Below are 24,850 nucleotides of genomic sequence, written 5' to 3'. Positions count from 1 at the left end.
CTTCATGAATGGAGAGAGTCATTCAGTGCTTCTATTGCCCACTCCCTTCTTCTGTCTTTTATCCATTTCTTCTTACTTTCTTTTGCTTTTCTTCCCATTTTCCTTTTACCCTACACATTAGCTGCAGGTAAAACTCATTGTGAAAGCTGCAATTGTCAGGGCTTATTGAAGGGAGTGAGAGAAAGAATTAATGTGGTTCTCTACTTCCTATTTTCTTCTTTCCCCACTCCCTACTCCAAAGGAGGGGGTGCTTCCCATACCCCAGGAAAGCTCCACCAAAGGACTAGACTTTCAAGTTATGTTTATTTTGTATCTGATCCTTTTAAATTTCTATATTGGTGGACATTTTATAATTTCATAGGGTATATGATCAAAACAGTTTGGAAAACACTGAATCTTAATCAGTCATCTATGAAAAACAGATTATTTTGGGTGTCTTAAGTCCATATGGTGAAGATGAGCAGGAAAACAAAAAATGAAACTTCTCAGAAGGAATGACAATTATAGAGAGTAGATATTATATTTGTCTTCAGGATGAAAATAATAACACCTTTACCAGGAGGGAGTGCAGGGGAACAATTAGATCACCTCTACAGTATTTGAGGATATTTCAAGATAATAGTTATTATGGTAGCTATTATTTTCCTATACTTTTAAAGATAGTGACTGTATTTCCCTACCATTATTTCATTGCTTGATCAATATGTTGGGTCCTAAGTTTACAGTCTAGGCCTTTAAAAAGAAAATGTAATCTAGCCCTCTGGGATTAACTTCACAATCTATAAGTGTGCAGTGCAAAATGAGGTGGGGGTGGGGGGAGAGAGAGGTTGAGATTTCCTTCTGGGGGCTTCTAGTATTACAAAGAATCTTAAATATTTGAATGCTCATGTCTGGAATGGGAGACACATCTGTTTTATTACATTTGAAAGCAGCGGTGGCTTCCCATCCTTTTTCCTGGGATCTCGCCACTCTTTACAAATTTTAATCTCCAACTCAGATGTCATGAAAATATTAAAAGTGAACACCAACTGCCATGCGTGATGCACAGTTAGCCTGCCTTGGGGAAGGACAGAGAAATATGCTCATCCATCACCATCTGGACTCGACTTAAAAGTCTGCTCCTTGCAAAGATCAGTGGAGCATCTAAAAAAACAAAATAAGCCTGGGAGCATCTTTGATGTGACAACAAAGTTGATGGTGACCTGCTGGGTGTATGTTTGCCAGCCCAGGGTTACTAGAGGCTTCGCAATTCTTCCGAGCCCCTCCCCTCCATTAGCAAGGAAACGGCAGGCTGGTGGGTTTCCTTGTATAGGATCCCAAGTCAACGATCCTCTTATCTCAGAATCCTTCTTTTCAGCTTAAGGGATTCTACAAATAGAAAGATAACACAATATATTTGATTAATCTGCCCCATGGCCTCTAAATGATTTCCTTGATACAGGTTGTTTGGGTGTCCTAAAAATATAACCACAAAAATAGCCAAATTATTAAAACCACAAAAATAGCCAAAGTATTAAAACTGCAAATAGTGGAGAGGGGATCACTTCATCTTTTGATGTAACAGCACTTGAGCTGCCGCTGCCGTGGAGCTGAGCACAGGCCCGTCATCAGGACTAGTGATCATGAAGGGCAGCCCCTGGGCTTGGCACCTGAAGATAACACAACACCTAAAGCGAACCAGAGATTGGTTTACATCCCTCTAGAGATGCTCAGGGTTTGGCCTCAGGGAGAGCTTTGAGAACCAGAAAAGGAGGCTGCTGGAGTATAGTAGTCAGGTGGGTTAGAAAACTTCAGTCAATTTGTAGTTCTGATAGCTTGTTTTGAGGGAAGGCACTTGACCTTCCTGAGCTTCAGTTCCTCATCTGTCCAATCAGTTTCCTAGCTCCCACATCACAGAGCTGTGGTGAGGACGAGAAGAAGTGTCCAAGTCCTTTGTGTTACTGTGAACCTCTTTGCAGACAGATGTACCATTTTCTATCACTGTTACTTGTCAGGGGGAAGGCAGTGAATCAGTATGACCTGAGCTTCCTGATTTCACAGCATCTATATTGTGTTTGAATGAAACATTTATTGCTCCAGCTTCTCCAAACTGCTGGATTTCAAGAAAAGAAAAGAAGGAAGAAACAGAGGGAGAGAACATGACACTAAGTGATAGGCACTGATCTAATTTTTTCTCCATGCTTCATTTCATTTGATCCTTACAATAACCACGAGAGATGGGCAGTATTAATCCCATTGCACACATGAAGAACCTAAAGTTCAGAGACTTATGCAACTTTCTACAATAATTACACAGTTGGTAAGTGGCTGAGTGGGGATTTGATCTTACAGTCTATTTACGGCACATAATGTCTTGTTGAAGCAAGTTGAGGACTGTAGCATCTGTTACATATTGATTCAAAGTTTGAATCTGAGAATCCCTCCTATGCCTAAATGCTGTAGAAATACAACATTGCTTTTTTAAGGAATTCAACAACACTGATCAGTAATGTTTGTTCTAATTTATTTTCTAGATATGATATATTTTTAGTAGTCAGCCATATGTTCTTTTCCAAGCTCTTGGGGGCCAAGTAAACACAGGAAAGACAATAAATGGAGAGCATCCCAGTTGTGATTATTTAGAAATCTGTGATTTAGAGTATGACAAGTTCTTATTTCCATAAGTCAAAAGTCAATCATCTAGTTTGGAATCAAACGTCCTGGTTTGCATCTAGCTCTTCGCCCTTGAATTTGGGAAACTGGCCTACATTATCACAAATCTGTAATGGGAAGTACTTTGGGGAATGTATGATGCTGATGTTACTCAGAGGGAGTGTCTGACTTTCTATTCCTTCCAGGTATTCATTTATATCTATAATTAGTCCATTTTTATTCTGCGAGAGAATCCTCCATTATGGACGAGTGGGAATGATCAGAACACTTTCAGGAAGTATGACAGGGTGACTTCTGTGGCCAACAACGCTGTCATCCATGTGATTTCATGAGCCTGACAAGTGTTACCGGTACTTAGCAGCCCTGTGCATTGTACAAATCAGTAGCTGTGAAGCTGGATCACTACAGTGGATTTCTACATTCTATGCACATTGTTTTGGGCATAATTTCTTTCTCAAATATTGTTCCTTTTTTTTTTCCAAGCAGGATTGAGTTCAATTTTGTGTCTCTTTAGTTTCTAAGCACCAAGATTTGTTGTCTTCAAACAAATTAACAAGGTAAGTTGGTTGAATGGGCTTTTTCCTTCACATATATCACTTTCTTTTGCAACCTGATACATATAGTAAATGACAAATCAAGTTCTACTCTTCTCTTTTACATTTCCACTTCTCTTTGTTTTCTAGAGTTCTAACAAAATCATAAAATATTTAAGATAAAAGAAACCTTAGCAACCAGCTAATTTACCCCTTCTCATTACAAGAGAAAAATCAAGAACTGTGATTTAATGGATGAATTTTTGTTCTCTTGTTTTCTTGCATCTGTGTGTGTGTGTGTGTGTTTGATATGTAAAAGCTTGAATTAAACCTCGTGGCTTTTATTGTTGTGTTCACTCAATGATCTAAAAACTTTTTTCCTTTTCCCTTTAACATGCTTGTATCTTATTTCTAGTGAGAAAATATTTATCCATCTCTTCCAACCCTTAATGATTTCTATATACCACTAAGTTTAATAACCTACAGATTCATTCCCAAACAAGAATTTAATCTCTTGCTCTGGATTTGGGAGAAGTGCTATAAACATCTCCTTATAACCCAATGGGCAGGAAGTACTTACTTATATATCCTCTGATGAAAAGTAGACATCTGCAATTTTTTGACCAATTGTATTACAAGGTAAGTCCTTAACAAGGGAGACCTCAAAACATACTTTACTCAAATTTACAGATACAGGTTGCCAAAGCAGAGAGAAAAAAAAAGGCAAGTATTTGATCCCATCAACGGAAACTTGTAGGTATTACTGTAGAAAATAACTGAACTTAAACCACTGGGAGGGTGTCAGAGCTTGCCAAGGTCAAGTCTCTATTTAACATGAATTCCTTTAAAAGCTCCACCCAATGGTCACTGTGCTGCACTTGAGTCTCAGCTACCAGGGCATTCGTGATCTCACAGTCCACGTTTCAGAAGCTCAAGCTGTCAGCTCGGGCTGTTAGGTTCCAGCAATTTACCCAGGTCCCGTCGCTCAGGCCGTGTGGCATAAATCCAGTCTGGCTCCACATGACATTCCTGCAGGCACTTGTCACCGGTCACTTGCCCATCACTCTCAACCCCCTCAGGGTGCTTTGTCAGGCTGGCCACACTCCTCTGAGCTGTCTCTCAGCTGGTCATAACCTCCCTTTGTAGAACATGGTGCTCGGAGCTGCATGTGACTCCAAGAGGCACTTAATCTGTCTGCTCTGGGGAAGGTCGTTCTCCTTTCTCCTTCTGGACACATGTACTGTCGGTAATGTACACATGGGGCTTTTGGTGGCCACATTACACATTGCCATACATACAGCTTACTTACACCTATACATTGACAACAACCCCTTTTCAATGCCATTTCTAGCTCCTGTGTTTCACTTCCCACACTAGCGTAACTGATTTTTGAGATACAACTGTAGAATCACTCATCTATCCTTATTAGGCTCTTCAAGAGCAATGATCCATTACTATTTTTTCAGTCCAAGTTAAACCTTATCATTAGGTTGACATCATTATAATGTCAAACCTGTATTTTGACATTATAAATGTTCTTTTTAAGAACTTTCCTTCTGCAAGACTTCTTCAAAATGTATTTGGACTGTGGAAAAAAGACTCTTGGTGTGGCTGGTTGTCCTTGGGGAGAATGGGAGCCCTGCTGCTGGTGTCTAGTCCTGCTGTCCTAGTCCTGTGCAGCTAAAGGCCTGAGGGCAAGGCTGGTGGTTTGCTGAAAGGTCCTTTGTCACTGGCTAGTGGGGAACAAAATGAGTGTGGGGGCTCCATGCCCAGAATCTGCTGTGCCTGGGCACTCACATCTAGGAGATCGAGTTCAAGATTGCTGTAGACTTGCAACTTGGACTGCTGGCCCGTTCTTAGAGGATACTGTATAGGTCCTATGAATCATGCCCCACACTGTGCTTCCAAGCTGGTGACAGCTATGGGTCATTCTGTCTCACAGTATCAGTGCTCGTTCTAGTCCGTACTTGGGGCATTAGGCACAGATGACATGTGACAATTCTGAGAAGGATGCAGGAAGGAACTCAGCTCTGTGAATGAATAACTTGCAACCCTGTCTCGGTGAATGGACTCCTGGGTGAAACGTGCCAAACAACAGAATGTTACCAGCTCAGGCCTCTGTCGTCCTTGTTAGGATGGTTAATACAGCACAAGAAATATCTAATGTGACAGGAATATTTCTCAGCAAATGCAGCCACTGTCAAAATGAAAAACGGATTCACTAAGGAGTTCTAGCCCCATGGAAGTTTGATTACTGGCAAAATGAATCAGTTTAAAGCTGTAAATTGACTGCTTAGCCTCTCTCTCTTTTAAAAATTCCTCTATGTGTTCTGAGCATCCCAAATGAGCCTAAGTTGACACAATTAGCCTTGTAAGTTTTTGCCCCAAGCTTTTTTTTTTTTTTCAAAATAACTCCACATCAGGCTGAGAATCTTGGAATTGTCATCCCTTACCACTTATTGATCGTAGGATTAGCAGAAATCCAAGTTTCTGTAATAGGTGCTCAAGTCTGTAGGGAATGTGCTTTTCTAAGAAATAAACCCTCAGCAAGTAGGTACCCAGCAAGAGGAGACACCTCCTGCTAGTTTAGATGGTTTGGTTACAGTGGGTATTATGTGGGCACACTGGGTTCTAAGATTGGCCTGAGGGCTCCGATAGATAACACTGTGTAAATATCAGCAGCTGTGTGGATTAGCCTCCTGCAGTGTGGGAAGTTGAGCCTTGGAGGAGCGGTTTGGGCAGCAGTAACCCTTTAGTTTTCAACAAACTGCTTAATGCTATGGTCTAGGGAAATGCTGAAATTTATATGAAGGGTTGAGTTGATGTGTATCAAAGGCTGCCCCCCATGCAGAGGAGTATAAAGACTGTCTGGATTTTAAGATGCTGCTGTGGTTGGTTAATCCAGGAGTTTGGGTTTACTCACTGAGTGCTTACCTTCATGCACGTGGGGAAACACATACATCTCACTTAATCTTCATCTTCCCAGCAAACTGCTAAAGTGGGCAGTGTTTTCTCTGTTTTTAAGGTGAAGAAACCAAGTGACGCTTGTGAGATCTAAAACCCTTTCCACTACTTCACTGCAATTACCTGACTCACTGATTCCAGTGAGGAAAATCTCTGTGGTTTGTCCAGCAAAAACCCATTCTGATAGACCAATAAACTTAGATGTTGTCTTATGAAACGTGTAATTGGGAAATAACCACCCTCCTTGAAATAACCCTCTGCATATGGTGTCATATAGAAATTACTGAATGTTTTTGGGGGTAAATGAATGGATTGTCCTACCTCCTTTCTTCTTCCTAAAGAGTCTGATTTTCCTTTCGTCTTTGTGAAAAGTTCCTCTTAGTGGTTTATATTGGCCCTGCTGGAAGTGGGATTCTCTCATTTAGATGGCAAGGATCTATCTCTCTGTGTAGCAAATGGGAAGGACTCTAGACCTTCAGCAACGGTGACTCCCCTCCTCTGTGACTGCTTTCCTGGTCTCAGGATCACTGGAAGGGACTTCGTTCTGACCATGGGGTTTGTGAGTTGGTTTGCTGGCAAAGTGGTGATAGAAGCTGAGAACCTAAGATTATAATCATGGCCTTGGTTTGCACAAAGTGATTGCAGTTACTCAGGACACCCCTCATCTGCTTGCCTGTTTTGTCCTCTCTGCCATGACTTTCAATGAGATCCTAGGAAACTGGTCCTCCTCTGAGAACAAAGGGGCTTTGATGAGTTACGTGTTCTTGGGCACCTCACAGAGATGCTCCTTGTGCTTCCGTTTCTTGTCCTGGAAACTGAGGCTACCCTTCGTTACCTCTCTCTTTTTGTTGTTAAAATGATAATTGAAATTTCTAAGGGAGCTGTGACCTTATATGTAGTGATATCAGTGTGCAGGGGGAGGAATGGCTCATTAGTGGAATTCAGATGGAACATCTCCATTCCCTCACTGCTCACGGACACTCTTTTTTGTAGAGAGTAGGCTGGCTGAGGTGGGCGTGACAATCGAGTTTGTCTGTCTGCCAGTGGCTTTTTAGTCTTTCACAAATAATAACCCTGCACCAAGCTGTTGTGATGCTTTTCTTCCACATAAACCACCCTAAAAAGATCTCTTTCTCTCTCATTGCCAGTTAAATTTTCGGCCTGTTTTCTTTACTTGGTTAAGGCATAGTCCAAGTGCCATTAAGTTGATAGGTCTGAGCTCTAAAAATATTTCAGGTCACTATTTTGTACCACAAGCCTAGGCTGAACCCCTAACCTGGGCCCATATCTGTAGGAAATCTTCAAAGGGAATGGAGAGGTTAAAAGAGGGACTTTATTTGTACCATTCATTTGTTAAGTGAATATTTATTAACTGTTTCTGTGTTGGGCATTGGAAATGTAGCCAAACAGACCCCATGGGACTTCCAAGGGTGAGAGATGGTGATCAAATAAAACAAATGATCAAACACGATGATTTCAGATCCTGATATGGGCTGTGAGGACAATGAAGTTGGGTGATACAGTCAGGCGTGACTGGGTACTGAGAAACTCTGTGGAGGTGATCTGTGAGCTGAGACCTTAGTGATGAGCAAGTCCAGATGTGGAGGGGGTGAGCCTTTCACCCAGAGAAACAGCTCATGTGCAGACTCTGAGGCAGGAGCAGAGCACCAAGAAAAGAATTAGGCCTGTTGCTTGATGGCCTTAAACTCCAGGAGGCACAATTGTGACAAGATGGAAAGGGGTCTGACCTTGGAATAAGAACCCCAGGCTGGGTTGAATCCTCACTTCTGTTTTCCCATCTTGCAAATGGGTTCATGAGTACCTACTGTACAGAGTTGTGGTGAGGCTTGTGTGAACACAAAACGAGTATTCACCAGTGGCAGAGCCACTCATCTCCATGTAATGCCTCTGAGTTTTGGGCCAGGAAAGCTTGGGTCTGTCCTTCGCCTAATGCTGAAGCATCACATCATCAAAAAGCCCAGAGGTCCTTAGGTAGTAACATCAGGGGAATAAGGGCTCAGGTACTGGTTCTACAAATGCCTGCTCTAAAAGAAAAATGAGAGTGATGCTGTACGCTCCAGCAAGAACCTCAGATTCTGAAACAGCCTCTTTGTGATCTTGGATGAAACTCTCTTGTTCTCTGGTCTCAGATTCTTGTTTACCAAAAACTGGAGAGATTGGAATGGCTGTTCTGTTAGCTCCTTTTCAGCTATGAGCTGGGATTCTGGTCAAAGATGCTCTCATGGGACCTCAGACACAACAGCCAGCCAGACATGACCAGGCACAGGCTGGGAAGTGTGTGCCGAAGCCTGTTGGTTCAGGCGAGGGGCTTTAGATTGCAGGAGTCAGAATGACAAGGTTTATAGAGAAAACAGGCTGTGAGTGGTAGGAATTAGTGCTGTAAGTCACTTTTATAGTTTTTCTCTGCCTTTGGGGCGCATATGTATGTGTGAGCGTGTGCGTGTGTATGTCTGTTGGTCATGTTTTCTCCTCTTTCTCCCTCTTAGGATTACCCTGAAATGTTTCCCTTGCTATAAACTGTGTACACAGGCTCCCTCCTGGAGGTGAAAAGCCCCCCACATCTGGTACATTGATTAGTAAGCGACAACTAAAACTATGTTCACAACGCTAACTATATTCACGTCTCAGCAGCCTCGCCAACAAAACAGCTCCTGGGTCCAATGATGGTATATTGTTTGCAGAGAGGAGCTGCTGCCTCTCAGGACAAAAGCTGCGTCACGCATGTGACTTCAGGCTTAAATGAGAAGAGTGCCGAATCATTCTGGAGCCTTCCAAAACAGTGTTTTCCTCAAGACTTTGTAATAAGCAATTTCAGAGAAAAGCAGCCCAACAAGCCAATATTCTTTTCATTAATACCGGCTAAAGCATATCCAGGGGCCAGAAAATAATTGCTTCCTTCTCCTGCCCTCTGCCCTCCCTCCCCGGTGTAGCTGGCTTGCCGCGTTGCGAAATGGGGATGGAGCTACCTGATTCAGCATTGTATTCTGCGATCACTGACATGTTTCAGCTGACGGACACCTTCGATTCGCATCATCTCCCTACCAATATGGCCCTAGTGCAGTTCCCACACGCAGTGTTCTCTCTGGAACTTCCTGTCATCCTCTTTCTTACTCATGCCCTCGGCTTTTCCTTCTTCTCAGTCAAGATCATGATTATTAGCTACATAACAGTAAAATTCCACTAGAAAATCAACAGTGCCATCTTAAGTGTAGATTTGCACTTGTCAAAATGTTTTATGTATACATGCATACATAAAACATAAATCCATGCATATGTGTCCCTGCATGTCCTGTGTATATGTATTTATTATTAATGAATTATATATCTCTGAAACTTTCTGAAACTTGGCATATGTGTGTGGGTATGTATGTATTTATATAGATTTTTTTCTTATATCAGACATTACAGTATGATATAGTGAAAAAATGCTTTTTAATACATTACATTTAGATTGAAAAGCATTGATTCACACATAAATTCATTTTTTTCAACAAATACTTATCATTGCTAAACACTGTCTTAGGTATTAGAGAAATAGTGTAAAGAGGACAGATTTGCTGTCATTTAAAAAAAAGGATTTTAATTTTAACTCTTCCTCCTTCTAAGAAGACATGAGCAGATCTGTACCTATTATAATAGAACATAAAATACTTTAGGATAAAATTAAACAAAAAAAAGTTTGAAGAAAGCAGAAATAAAGAATGCTTTCAGGCACTTGAGCTGAGTAAATTTTAAACATTTGGACAAAAAATGATTGACTAAACCTCCTGATGGCCAAGGTAAATAAGAAAACATTGAATTATATAGTTATTCTTTTCTAATTGCAAAGGTGATAAAAATTAATTTACTGGGAAAACAAAACTTTAAAGTGGAAATTTATTTTCAAAAAGTATAGTGTGCAACACCATGAATACTTACTCTAACTCCAAGGAAAGAGAGAATAATAATTCTCAACTATTATGCTTTAAAGGTAAAAATTAAAATTATAACTAAATTATAATCCAATGAGGGCAGTTTTGAAGTTGAAACTGAATGAGATATCAGAAAGCAAAGCTTTTTTAACTTCTTACCAAAGTGAGGAGGAGCAGGTACTGTATTTAGTGAATGTGACCGCTGGACGGTGTGTCCTAAGTATTAGATGTCTTAAACAAGCCTTTGCCAAATTACCCAATTTGTCTGACTTGTGCTCTGAGGCAGATATTCCATTTGATTAAAGTCAGAGCCCTACCTTTCAAATAACAGGACCAAGGAAACAAGTTGACATTTACTGCTGAAAATGCAGGGTCCATGAGAGAAGCCTTTATTAGTTCCATGTTCCGACCACAGTGGTCACCTATTTTAAACCCCTAATTTCATGGGTGAGGTTAGAAGACTTGTCCAGAGCTACACAACTGGTTGGTGGCCCTGAAAACATTTGGACTAAAATCCCCAGAGAAACCAAAGATCCCAACGTAGGAGTTCTTACATTAAATGGTTTATTTGCCATCCATATTAAACCCATCTTTGTCAGAAAAATGTGAATATTTTAGCTGCATTTTGAAAAAAGGAATGAGAACTCAGTTGGATGACAGCAGTACACTTCACATCTCCTGTTTAGAGTTTAAAATAATTGCTATTCTAATTAGTTCCAGCATGCTAGTGATTCTAAGCATGAAAACCTACCTGAATAGCTAATCAAACCAATAGGAACTAGCAGGAGCTCAGAGAAAAAAAAATGGGGGCATTGATTCTGTTTTGCTTCAGAAAACCTGACGTTTTTTCTAGCAGCAGATATAATAAATACAATTCCAAGATCAGAACAAGAATTTGGAAGTCCCTCTGGGTTTGTCACGATGGGATTAAGACTCAAATTAGAGTTGTAAGAAAGACACCTAGGGTCGTGCTGCCAGCTTACTTGGTTTGGACTCAGATGGGTTTTTATATCAACTGGCCACTTGTTAGTTGTGTGACACTAATTAACCATATTGGGCCTTAGGATTCTCAATTGAAAACTTAGGACAAAAAATACTTACAGTATTTTTTTCGGACTGTAAGATGCACTTCCTCTCCAAATTTGGGAGGAAAATGGGGGTGTGTCTCATAGTCCGAATATAGCTTGCCTGGGTCACTGTGGGCGGGGAGGCGGCGGTGGAGCAAGGTCACAGATTATAAAATATTTTACCATGTTTTTTGCTTCAGATTTTTCCCCTATTTTCCTCCTCTTAAATCTAGGTGTGTCTTATAGTCCTAAAACTATGGTACCTCATGATATAGTTGTGCAGAACAGAAATATAAAGCAGTGGCCATGCAGTAGACAGCCAATAAATGATAACATTACTTAAGCATAAAGTGAGCCATAACTTCATAAATACAGACTTTTGAAAGACTTTCTTTAAGGCAGTTGTAACTATTTTTTTTACGGAACCACATCATTTTTCATGAACCTCAGTCAGCTTATAATTTATAGACAAAGGATAAGTAATAATCATTATAGCTGCATAGGAAATGGCAAAATGAAAAGTCCCAATCTCTAACACCCCCCCTAAGTTGCTACCTTTTTATTTTGATTGTCTTATAATTAAGGAGGTTCTGTCACACCTAACACAGCAGGATTTTTTAACTGCTTAAATAGGATTTTCACATGACCCAGGGTTAACACATTAAGTGATGAGAGTGTCTCCTCAGTAATGATGCTCATTAATAGGGGAGATGCTAGAAAGATACCTGCTTGGACCAGATGGCCTGGTGATTCACTGAAACTCATTTGAGGTACTATTTTTATTATTGATTATTTAGGGCTTGTGGAATGGATCAGTCTTCAGGTTGACCATACTTTCAAGTGAATTATCATCCGGGGCACCCTAGGGTTGACAGCTTTTGCTGTTAAATAATTCAGTTTAATGGAGAGCACGTATTACTCTACATGGGATGCATGGATGAAAGACTGTTGACAGACATGCCCCCCAAACCAAACAGGTCTTCATATTTGCTTGGTAGCATGGGAGACCATGTCCTCCACTCTTATTTAGCAATAGTCCGGTCTCTGATTGGAAGCTACTGTGAAGTGCAGTGAGTGTGGACTGACCAGCCGCATCTACCAGCCTGGTCTCATGTACAGTGCCTGCTCTTCTACTGCAGAGGATTCCACAGGCACTTCTGAGCTCCAATCACAGAGCAGGGAGAAAGTGGGCACTTTCAAAGTGATCATCTCAGTTTCTTTGAGGCTACACTTAAAAAATTAAAAATATTTTTTCAATTATAGTTTCCATTCAATTTCATTTTGTATTCATTTCAGATCTATAGCATAGTGGTTACACAAGCATGTACTTTACAAAACATTCCCCCCGATATTTCCAGCCCCCACCTGGCACCACACATAGTTATTACAGTATTGACTATTTTCCCTATGCTGTACTTGGAGGCTATGCTTTGAAGAAAATCCTCTCATTTCTTTTCTTTTTGGAGAATAGATTGGACTATATGCTATAATTGTGCTGAATATTTCATTTAAGCAAGCCAGGTATGGGGCTTGCTAAATCAAGCACTTCTTTGTTGCCAAAATTACGTGGTTCATGAAGCTCAATGCCATGAAGGATACTGCAGGACTATAATGGCCTCTGACAGAGCCCCCACATTTTAATATTGAATTCTGTCGTAGGACTGGCCCAGGCCAACCCTCCCACTCTACTGGTGACAAAACTAAAGTTCAGAAAGGCTAAATACTTGGTTGAGGTCATTCATTTGGTAAGACACAGGACCAAGACTATGAAAAGGCTTTTTTTTTTTTTGCTACCTTTGAGTGTTCCTTCATTATGACAATGCCAGTAAACACCATGTCCCATGCTACCCAAAGCAATTTACAGATTCAATGCAATACCTATTAAAGTACCAATGGCATATTTCACAGACATAGAACAAACACTTCAAAAATTTATATGGAACCATAAATGACCTTGAATAGCTGCGGCAATTGTGAGAAAGAAGAGCAAAGTAGGAGGGATCACAATACCTGATACCAAACTCTATTACAAGGCCATTGTAATCAAAACAGCCTGGTATTGGCATAAAAACAGGCACATGGACCAATGGAACCGTACAGAGAGCCCAGAAATAAACCCAAGTCTCTACGGTCAATTAATATTCGACAAAGGAGGCAACAAGATAAAATGGAGTAACAATAGCCTCTTCAACAAATGGTGTTGGGAGAACTGGACAGCTACGTATAAAAAAATGGAACTCAAGTACCAACTTACACCATACACAAAAATAAATTCAAGGTGGATAAAAGATTTAAATATAAACTGTGACACCATTAAAGTCCTAGAAGAGAACGTAGGCAGGAAAATCTCAGATATTTCAGGCAGCAACATTTTTACTGATATGTCTCCTAGAGCAAGGGACATAAAGGAAAGAATAAACAAATGGGATCTCATTAAAATAAAAAGCTTCTGCATGGCTAAAGAAAACAGTATTAAAATAAAAAGAGAACCAACTTTATGGGAAAACATATTTGCCAATGATACCTCAGACAAGGGTTTAATCTCCAAAATATACAAAGAATTTACATGACTCCACTCTAAGAAGACAAGCAACCCAATGAAAAGTGAGCAAGGGACTTAAACAGACGCTTCTCCAAAGTGGACATACAGAAGATCCAGAGACACATGAAAAGATGCTCAATATTGCTAACTATCAGAGAGATGCAAATTAAAACCACAATGAGATACCACTTCACACCAGTCAGAATGGCCATCATAAACAAAGCAACAAATAACAAGTGTTGGAGAGGTTGTGGAGAAAAGGGGACCCTAGTGCACTTTTGGTGGGATTGCAGAATGGTACAACCACTATGGAAAGCAGTATGGAATTTTCTCAGAAAACTGAAAATGGATCTGCCTTTTGACCCAGCAATTCCACTGCTGGGACTATATCCTAAGAACACTGAAACACTAATCCAAAAGAACCTGTGCACCCCAATGTTCACAGCAGCGCAATTTACAATAGCCAAGTGTTGGAAGCAACCTAGGTGCCCATTAGTAAATGAATGGATCAAAAAACTATGGTACATTTACACAATGGAATTCTATGCAGCAGAAAGAAAGAAGGAGCTCTTACCCTTTGCAACAGCATGGGTGGAACTGGAAAGCATTATGCTAAGTGAAATAAGCCAGGCAGTGAAAGACAAATGCCATATGATCTCACCTTTAACAGGAACCTGATCAACAAAACAAAGGAACAAGCAAAATATAACCAAAGACACTGAAATAGAGAACAGGCTGACAGTGTTCAGAGGGGAGGGAATTTCAGAGGAATTTCAGGGGGAAAGGGGAAGGGTTTACAAGAACAAGTATAAAGAACACATGGACAAAAAGTAGGGGTGGGTGGAAATGGGAAGGAGGTGGGGAGGGCTGGGTGGGTGGGCTGGGATGGGAGTAAAAGATAGAAAATTGTACTTGAACAATAATTAAAGTTAAAAAAATACCATGTGAAAAAGAAAATAAAACAAAAAAAGAAAAAAACAATCACACCATGTCAAATATGTAAAATCTTTGTCAGGAGTAAAAAAATTTCAGAAAAATCCTCAGTCCTAAGTCTTTAAAATTGTCAGGTGACAGGACAGGGTGTTGACTTTCTGAAAGAATGTCACAAAGTTCCAGGCAGGAGGAGCCTGTGGATGCGGCCAGGCAGACAATTACTTCCTTTGTTTTTTACAGAACTGACCGCCATCCTCCCTAAGGGACTACGAACTAGGCTTTGGGAGACTTAGCAAATATTGAGGGAAAAAACCCTTCAGATTTCAAGCTGCAGCTCAATTATCCAAATCAATGAAGGCACATGCCATATAAGGTGCATGTGCACATCTATCTGTGTGCATGTTTAGTGAATATATGGGTGTGTGTATGTGCACACACTTGTGAATGTGTGTCTTTGTGTTTGCACACAAACATGCATGTCTGTGTGTGTAACAATTTTTATAGACACACAGGAAACGGGGCAAAATGAAAACTCCCAATCTCTAACAGCTTCTCCCCCAACCTTTTATTTTGATTGTCTTATAGTCACACTGAGACTCTGTCAAACCTGACTGAACAGGATTATTTTTTAATTGCTTAAGTGGGATTTCCAAATGACCCAGGGTTAACACTTTAGGTGATGAGAGTGTCTCCTCAGTAATGATGCTCTGTAATAGAGGAGATGCTAGAAAGAGACGTGCTTGGACCAGATTGCCTGACGATCCCTTGAAACTCATTTGAGGTGCTATTTTTATTATTGATTATTTAGGGCTTGTGGAGTGGATCAGTCTTCAGATTGACCATATTTTCAAGTGAATTATTGTCTACATATGCGTTCGTGGTCATGTGTGTTTGTGTGTGCGTGTTCATGCCCCAGGCACAGCGAGTGAGTGCACTGTTCATGCTGGAGTGAACCCTGGGTGGCGCTGTAGCCCTGCACTGCCATTCACCAGCTTTTCTTTCTGAGCAAGTTACATTGTTTTTCTGAATCGCCATTTTCTTATATATAAATGGTACATGTTAACACTATAAAACAAAACAAACCTGCGGTGTTTTTAGTCACTTAGACATTTTCATAATTAAACTGACTTGGCTTCATTTACACAAAATGTAGTTATAACTTATTGTAGCGTCTTCCATATGATTTGCCCCTAAGCAACCAAATGTGGTATGCAAAAGTACAGACAGCCCTTGTGGAAATATGTATGGCCTTGATGACCTTAGAGCAACTCCATGAGTGTGGAGCACTGGTCTCCAGTGTGCCTATGAGTGAACTGAGAGGTGAAGTCATCTGCCCAGAGAGTTTCTGGAAGCCTGAGACACAACCCCCATCTGCACCCCATGCCAGAGTTACAACCACTCTCTAGGTGGCCCAAGGCAGGCGTGGTGAACAGCAGTTCATCAGCAGTGGAACCGGCACTGTCATCTGGTTCTCTTGACCCAGCACTTCTCTTTGCCCTTCTCCTTGCCCTTCTCCTGGACACAGCTATTCTCCCATGTATGCCAGCCGGTACCCAGTTTCTTAAAGCCAGCCCTCCCTTCTGCCCTAGCAGAGACAGTGGAAAGAAGGAGGCATTGGGGGAAATTCAAACTGGACACACAGTGCATGCCAGCTTCATGTAGTCGTATACCGGCTGACTACTCTCAGAGCACCTGATGGCTGGCGGGTGCTGGCCTGGCCTTGTACGTTTCTGCCAGCCACTTAGCTGCGGCAGGCCACGGCTCCAGGTGTTCCGCCCAGGAAATGATAGGAGAACCGTTGGGGTGTGACTGCTTAATCCCTTCCTAGTCTCTGGAGTCTCATAAATCCTTTAACTCTTCAAATATTGAACAGTAAGAACTTGATTTACAGACACATTATGGTCATAGGAGGCCCAGCTACTGAGCTATGAAATTCAGGGTAAACAGGGGAACAGAAAGACCACTAGGGGCTACCTTGAAACTAGTTTAAATATAATCAGTGAGACACAGAAGCAAAATCCTACTTACAGAATTATTATTTTTTTGTTTAAGATCTATAGACTTAATTTTGCACAGAAAATTGCACAGGAAATAACCTCTCAGTAGGGCCATTGAAAAGCAATTTAATATTTTTAATAAGGCAAATCTTTCTGATTCCCAACTTTTTAGCCATGAAATCTTAAAATCCAATCAGAGCCTGTTTTTAATAAATGCAGCTTTACCAATTTTATTGTCCATTTCACAACCTGATGTGAATGTAAGAAAATTAACATTCTTTAGAGCTTAAATTTAATCCTAATGACAAACATTCAGCTCGCTAACTGCCCTTCAGTAATTTCATGCCTGTAAAATATGGGTATGTTTTTCTGATATTTGGTCTCAAAATTGTAAATAAGGTCGAGTTACCCAGCAGCCTGCAAATTTCTAAACAATTTTTTTCTGACTCTTTAACCATCATTTAGAAACATAAAAATGCAATATATTGCATGACAAATAAACACTCAAGAGGCTTTGCATCTCATTCATTAACAGTTCCTCAAAGGGTCCGGATGGGAGTAGGTCCCATCACAAGAGGGCTAAAAGCAGGGCACCAGGACAGGTGACAAGACGAGTGTCACCCAGTGAGAGGGGAGTGGAACAATTTTCTTACTCTGATGGTTCTCTCTCTTTGGGGCCATGGAGAGCACATTGGACTAGTCTTTAGTGGGGCAGTGCTCTGAGTTACGTAGTAAAGTGGTGTTGCCTAGCTGAGGCTCAGATTCTTCCTTAGAAGGTAAGAATAATCTTAACACATCCACTTCACAGGATTTTCAAAGGACTTAATTCAACCTAATATATAAAAATATTTGCAAACCCAAATCTTCCCGTTTGTAAAGTAAGGAAGTAGAGCATCCTTATGGCTGTTTCTCTGAGTACCTACTCTGACCAGGATCAGATGCACAACTATGGCCATGTCGGCGGCACAATCTCTCTCACTGTTTAAAACAACCCTTTTCCATTGCCATAAAACAACCCTTTTCCATTGCCATAGACTCATCATAAAATGGTTACCCTGGTCCCCGAGAGTTACAAAACATGTGTGAATGACCCAACACAAAATCACGCCAGTGCTAGAAAAGCAAATTTGGCATCGAAGCGTCTACTGACCGTGTCTCCCTGGCCATGGTCCAATGCAGCTCCTACACATGCTTCCTGTCTCTCTCCAAAGCCTGTTGTTCTCATGAGAAGCTCAACATCGTACGTACTTTCTATTTTACTTACTTGCTGTCTCTACTATTATGTAAGCTCCACTACAGCAGGGGTATTTGTTCCATTCACTGTCATATCCCTCTCACCAAGAACAATGATTGACATATAGAAAAATGAATGCATCATGCCCAGCACATGACCATTGTGCAGATGCTCACGTATCTTCAGCCAAAGGAAACCTGGGAACTATTAGGAATGGCTCCTTAAGATTCAGGTTGCTTTTAATATTTCAATTCTGATATGTCAAAGTCCATAATAAAATAATTTGGTCATCTTTCATTTTTTCTACCATTGGCCTCACCAACAGTTTCTTATTCAGGTTAGCTTCAGTCCTTTTAGTTTTTCTCTCTGTGAAGGGGGAGTATAATTCATGCCTCTTAGATTTATAGAAAACACAAGCCATAGTGAGGGAGTGCTATAAGCTGAAGCTTTGTGTCCCTCCCAAATTCGTATGTTGAAACCCAATTCCCAACATGATGGTATCTGGAGATAAAGGCTTTGCAGGATGGGATTAATGTCCTTAGAAAAGAGGTTCTAGAGCTCCCTCACCCCTTCCCCCACCTGAGGACATGTAGAGACGATAGCTGTGTGTGAACCAGAAAGAAGGGCATCATCACCAGACACCAAAACTGTCAGTGCCTTGATCTTATATTTCTTAGGCTCTAAAACTGTGAGAAATAAATTTCTGTTGCTCATAGACTGTCCAGTCTATGGTATTTTGTCGGTAGCCCAAATACTGAGAGTCTCCCCTTCCCCCATTAGAATTTACATGTGAATTTCAAATCTATTCTCCTAAGCAATGACTCACCATTTAATATTCATAAATGTCCATTGTAGACTCAATTGCAAGAAAACCAAGTATGATTATAAACAACCCTAATAATAAACAAGCACAAAAATTTTTACCACCCTCTGTTCCCACTGTGTTTGGGAGATCTGTCAAATTGTTCTGTGGCAGATTGGAAGGAGGGTGTCGTGTGAGATGTCATAGCCCAGCTGCCGGCGGTGCCATTTCCGAATTTTACAGTGTGGGAATCACTATTTAGAAAACTCTAGCTCTGTTCATTAGCTGTAACAGAAGATGAGCCTTCAGGGACCTTGAAAGAGAGAAGTCAGGGGGGATGGAGCAGAAGAACTTAAAAAAATCCTAGTACACCGTTGCTTTTGTGAATCTGCTAGAGGGGCTTTCCTCTAGCTTTCTACAATCACAGGGTGGACAAGGTTTGCCAATGCAGGAAAGGGATGCTTCTTTTCTGTATTTAATTCCCTCAGGCCTCTGGCTCCTTGAGTTTGAAAAATACTTCATTTGTAGGATTTTCCTAAATAAAACTCTGCACTTTGCTTGTACAGGAAGAAACAGAATGTGATTCTATTTCCACTTCTAGTGTGAGTACAGACACTTATTTGTCAGACGTTGTTGAAGAAAGTGTAAAATGACACAGATGGTCACGGCGGTGTCTTCAGGTCGGCCTGCCCCACCTACGAGTTTGCTGTGTCCTTTCTGACCTTCCCATGGCCACGTCTGCTTTCAGGGAATTTTCCAGACAAAGCCTCATGATTGGCTACCCATGAGAGAGAGCCACAAAAGGCTCATAAATTTATCTTGTCTATTTCCAGAGAGAAAGAAGCAATGTAGATGAGAAGAATGTCATGTTTGAGGACATCTCCTTCATCTAGAAAGCCTAAATTAGTCTCCAAAATGTGTGTATATGCTACACATACATTTATTTCTCTTTGAATTTTTATCACGGAAGTTCTTGGGTGCTTTGACATAGACAAGTCGTCACAGCAGGAAAGGTCAGCTCAGCACAGGTCATCGTAATTGATCACATGCAGAGAAAGGCACTCACCAGCACTGACGGTGATAGCTTCAATGAACTGCTCTCTCCAGCTGTTTGTCCCGACCACAAGGGCTAGGTTTGTCTTCTTAATAAGTTTGTCCACGGTACTCTGGAAAGGTTGAAAAGGGTAAGAGAAGAACTGCTGGGTTAGTTTAGGCCTTGGAAAAGCTAAGACCTTGTTGATGTCGAAACCCCAGGGTTATGTAAAGGGTAGCAGATGTTCGGCTCAGCACCACCGTATTGACATCAAACACTGTTATGATTATGCAAACAGGCATAGTCCTCACTTGGAAACATAACTGGGATGGAAACCTCTTTGTGGGAAATGCAAGCCTCCTCCACTGCCTAATGGCCAATGAAGAATGGCCTCAGTGTTCAGAATAGCAGATGCTGCAAAAGCCCACCCCTGCCCTCGAATGCCTTATGAACTTGCTTCTTGACTAGCTTTATCTATGGTATGCTGTCTGCAACTGAATTAACATGTGCTTTGCTCAGCAGTTACAAATCTGTGAATAGCCAGATGTGGAAGATAGATTATAAAACTACAAACTGTAATCATACTTTTGTTTACCAATAAATTGCAGCCAGACAGCAGAACCTCAAAACTGCTGCTATATGATCATCCATAAACGGATTTTTATCTGGCTACTGATCTTGTCAGCCTGGTGGCAGTCAGGGAATTTGCTGTCACCCTACTCCTACTGCAAACAAGAAAGTCCCAAACAAGGTATCAATCCATATAGTTTAGGGCACATTGCAATTCACCTTGCAGGAAACCTTCCCAGCCCCACCCCCACCCCCACTTTGCTAACACGGAACCTCTTCTTTTTCTTTTGACCTTTTGAAGCACTTGGTTTTTACAATGAGCACTTTCTAGTTTTCTAATTGTCACTTAATGTAACAACAGGAGCAGCCAGGCATTTGTAAGAAAACTAAGTAAGCAGATGCATCCAAAGCACAACCACACGTCACAGCCACTACAGGGAGCAGGGCATGCCCAGGGCCTGAGGCTGCTCTTCCCAGAGGAACTACCAAATTGGTTAGTCTACCACACATCCACACTTACAGAGCAGCCTCCAATTCCCACTAAGTGCAAAGAAGCAGAAAACACATATTATTTGTCTTAGGTCAAAGTCTCTATAAGTTTAATGCAGTGTATCTGAATTGACAATGGTTTAAGAGCGAGGGAGAGAGTGCACATTGTCAGCTAACTGGTACCAAAACAAAACAAAACAAAACAAAACAAAACAAAACAAAACAATCCGAGGGCCCTGTACTGAGGGCCAAGGCTAAATCAGAATGTCAAGTGTGTTAGTTCAACGAGTCTTTCGTACTGACTCGGAATGTGGAGATAACATGAGAGGGCCCATCTCCAGCTGGCCCGCTCTGTATTTCCAAAATTATTCTTTGCCAGCTTGTTTGTCCTTAAAGTGGTGACCTTTCAACTTCTACCCTGGTGTCAAGAACTGCAAGTGCTCCTGATGAGAGCTGTCACCATCACTGCTCTTGGCCACCACAACTTAAATTACATGACAAGCAACTGCCTTTTCTTTCTTGACTCAGCCACATCTCATCAAGCACTCTGAGTGTCTTGGTTGATGCCAATTCAGAATTCTGCATAGAATGTAACAAGAAATGACCTTGACTTTTCCTAAGTGTAATGAAAACTTGGGACAGGCCTCTCTCCTAAGGAGCCCTCTTTGTTCTGAAGCCCAGGCAGAGAATCCCAGGTTTATCACCTGGAGAGAAACTGTTGAACAGATAAATTGGTCTAATAGTTGAATGCAGACTTGCCTCAAGAAATATCTCTAAAGAACAAAGTTTTAAGGTAAGCCAAACTTAAAATTTATAAATATGTAATACTCAGGGTATATTATAAACTTCAGTTCATGTTAACACTGGGGAACTATGGGATAGCTTGGGTTCTTCCTAGGACTTCATTTGCATGTGTGTCCTCCTTTGACCTATGGGAGGAGGTGGAGTGAATAAGATGAATCTGAAGTTCAGACACTGGAACCTGGACATTGCCATCCATATTTACCTGGAGGTTTCCCATATGCCAGTGATCCATTCTGCATTGCCCTAGCCTTGTAAGCGACTGTTATAACCTCGCCCTTGGGGGTGGGTTTCAGGAAAGCCAAGCCCTCAGTCATGAGTAAACCAGAGTCCAGTGGGCAAAGCAGCATGGGACATTGTAAGGTGTCACCCAGATTTGGGACTTTACTGCAGTTTTGAGACCTTTAAACAAGTTCTTTAAAATACCCGTGGTCTAGAAAAAGAAGTTTCTTAAAGGAATAATATAATATCAAAATTGACACTTGAGGGCACTCCAGAAATCTGCCCCCAAGCTGCCCTTTACTGAGAGCAGTAACTGCACAGATGAACTTGGACGAGAAGGGAGGAAATAGTCTATAGAAACTGTTCTAGGAAGATTATCCAAAACAACTAGACTTATGGAAAGGGACTTTAAAGTTTTTTTTAATTCTTGCCCAAGGATATGTTTATTGATTTTAGAGAGAGAAGGGAGAGAAACAGAGAGAGAGACAGAGAGAGAGAAACATGGATGGATGTAAGAGAGAAACATCGATCAGTTGCCTCTCGTATGCAACCTGACAAAGGACTGAATCTGCAACCTAGGTATGTGCCCTGACTGGGAATGGAACCTGCAACTTTTCGGTCTATGGGAAGATGCTCAAACCAACTTAGCCACCCAGCCAGGACTTGCAGGACTTTGAAATGCTCAGATCATTTGGGTGGTTACCCGAGAGAGCTTTGGACTCCAGAGAGCATTGCTGTCTGGGAGACTGCACTGCCATACCCGACCCAACACTTCCTATAGGAAGTTACTTTGATGGCTCTTCCTAGTCACAGCCCACAGAAGGAGAGGGTTGGGGGTTGTCCTGTTAAGGGCAGAACACACAGTTCCTCACCAGAGATCTGGGAGGGGTGGGAGACAAGCTCACACAGAAATGCCGAGCCACAGAATCTCTGCTGCAGCAAGGGGCACCTGGCCCTCTAATTCCAGATGAAAAGAAGGTGTGTGAAGAGGAGTAAGGCTGGACACATCTGGACAGGCTGGTCCATAGACATGGGCAGCCTGAGATGTCTGTACTCTGGAATTACAGGGAGCTTGGGTGTGTGGAAGTTGTGTGCATGTTGTAAGCCTGGTTCCACATGGAACCACAGGTGAGCTATGTTGGTTGGGGTCTGCCTAGAAAGCACTGGTCCTGGAATTGACCCCTGCTGGCTCCTTGTTTAGGGGAATGAGTGAAAGGAAAAGTTAACAGATAGCGCTTCAGTTACCTGAAGGGGAAAGCTTAATTGCATTTTATCATTTAAAAAACCCACTTTAATTGCAAAAGCATTTTTTTTCTCTCTACCTGTCTTCTATCAGCTACCTCAATTTATGAACTAAATTTTAACAAAAAATGGGCTCAGCTCAAGAAAAAGAGGCCACAGAAAAGGAAAATCCTGATAAACTGCTGAGACTTCTAAGTTGGTGGCCTGATTCTCCTTTTTGGAATCCTCCTTCTGGTTTCCCAGACAGAAGCAGAGTGCTTTTAAAAAAATGAGTGGAGAAAATGCTGCTGTGTTCTGGATTTGTAGTCCTGGAAAGCCAGAGGAAGGACGCCCCTCTTCATGTCCTACCACAGAACGAAGTTGTGGCCGTGCTGGAGTTTTCACAGATGTTAGGGCTATGTGCATGCGACGGGATGGGAGGTGGGCTAGGGGCAGAGGGAGCAGCTACAGAATGACAGGTGTTTGTACCTCAAAGTCCTAAGCTCACCTCAAGGCCCATTTTGTTTAAATTCTGCAAAATAAGTGTCATTATCTAGAGAACTGGGAATCCAGTTTTATCAGCACAGTTATAAGCTCTTTGGCCATAGGCACTGTACCTTCAGTGTAAGGATTGTGCTAACATGTCCTGGGATCTTAAGGGGATGACTAAATATAAATGGGAGTTAGCTGATGGGATGTTCCATTGGGAGAGCTTACCATCTCCCCTTCAAAACAAAAGCCTCCTGCTTTGCTGCACCTAAGGAAAGCCACCTAAATTTCAGTGTGATTGTTTTGCTTCTAATAGATTTATTAGCTTTTTCAAATACAGCTTGCTTTCTTCCACACATAACACTCTCTTGGAATCTGCCTGTGCTTCTGCCTTGCTACCTTCTCAGACGAAGCCCTCCCGTTGGGCCACCTCTGACTCAGTGATTCATGCCACCCCCACGCCCTGGTTCTGATGCTGCTTGGTTTGTGGGAACTCTTGATTCCCTACTAACTCTCTAATTCCGACTCTGCTCTTAAGGCCTCTCCATTCATGAGCCATTTCCTGAGATTACATCTGCCTCTCTTTCCAGATGGATCTGTCACTAGGAACAGTTTTAATCCCAGGACAGCCCTGGCCTCCCGGGTGGGCAGCGTGGGTGAGCATACCTTGAATTCATAGGATTCTTCAATGATCACTTCCAGCTTGGTGTGCTCTCCCAGAATGGGGCGCCCCATTTCTGCAATGCGCCTCTCCTCCTCCTCCTTGCTGGTCAGCGGCTGCTTGTCGTCACATTCCTCTGTGAAAGGGAAGGGCAAGGAAGTGAGCAATGTGCTCCGTTTTACTTGGAAATCCCTGGATCAGGAAACCAAGAAGGAAGGAAGGCCTCATGACCTACCAAAAGTCCCTTGGTGAAATCATAAGGCTGGAGGGGAGTATTGGATAGCTCTTGGTGTGTCAGGCAGCATATCACTACGACAGCATGTGATCATATATAATGTCCCGTGTGTGCAAGTGCAGGCCAAAGCAAACAGCTTATAGGGGCACATCACCAAGAAAGACTCTGCCTGTAAGTTGCCTGCATTGTGGGGGTCATCAGCTTTCCCCTTCGATGCCGGCTCACCTAGCTGTTCGTACACATTCCTTTAGCATGTGACCAAAAGGAGACACAATTAAAGGAGTGAGAGTGACTCAATGGACAAAGGAATCTGGCCTCTTTCCCTCCATTTTCTAGAGGCAACAGAGAATGCCCCAGGGCCAAAGAGATGATGGAAGGGAAATTCTGACCTTAGCCTGTCCCTTGCCAGAAGCCCCTGTTGCAAGTTGAGAAGCAAAACATCATCATGTGCTTCAGTAAGATGCCTGCTCCAG

At 41.8% G+C, this 24,850-nt stretch overlaps 1 protein-coding gene across 12 annotated transcripts in view; it reads right to left on the bottom strand.

Moving 5' to 3' along the window:
* SLC8A1 (solute carrier family 8 member A1) overlaps positions 1-24,850 on the bottom strand; it is a 350,799-nt gene that overhangs the window by 28,212 nt on the left and 297,737 nt on the right. For all 12 annotated transcript variants that reach the window (XM_045828239.1, XM_045828237.1, XM_045828235.1 and 9 more), the window contains 2 exons: positions 24,148-24,278; positions 19,723-19,822 (listed from right to left, as the gene is read on the bottom strand). In XM_045828239.1, the coding sequence (XP_045684195.1) occupies positions 19,723-19,822; positions 24,148-24,278 (231 nt within the window). The remainder of the gene's footprint in view (positions 1-19,722; positions 19,823-24,147; positions 24,279-24,850) is intronic.

Source organism: Phyllostomus hastatus, unplaced genomic scaffold (assembly GCF_019186645.2).
Source record: "Phyllostomus hastatus isolate PE091 unplaced genomic scaffold, TTU_PhHast_1.1 phas_scaffold_78, whole genome shotgun sequence".
NCBI classification, from domain to species: Eukaryota; Metazoa; Chordata; class Mammalia; order Chiroptera; family Phyllostomidae; genus Phyllostomus; species Phyllostomus hastatus.
This window is presented reverse-complemented; position numbering and strand designations above follow the sequence as displayed.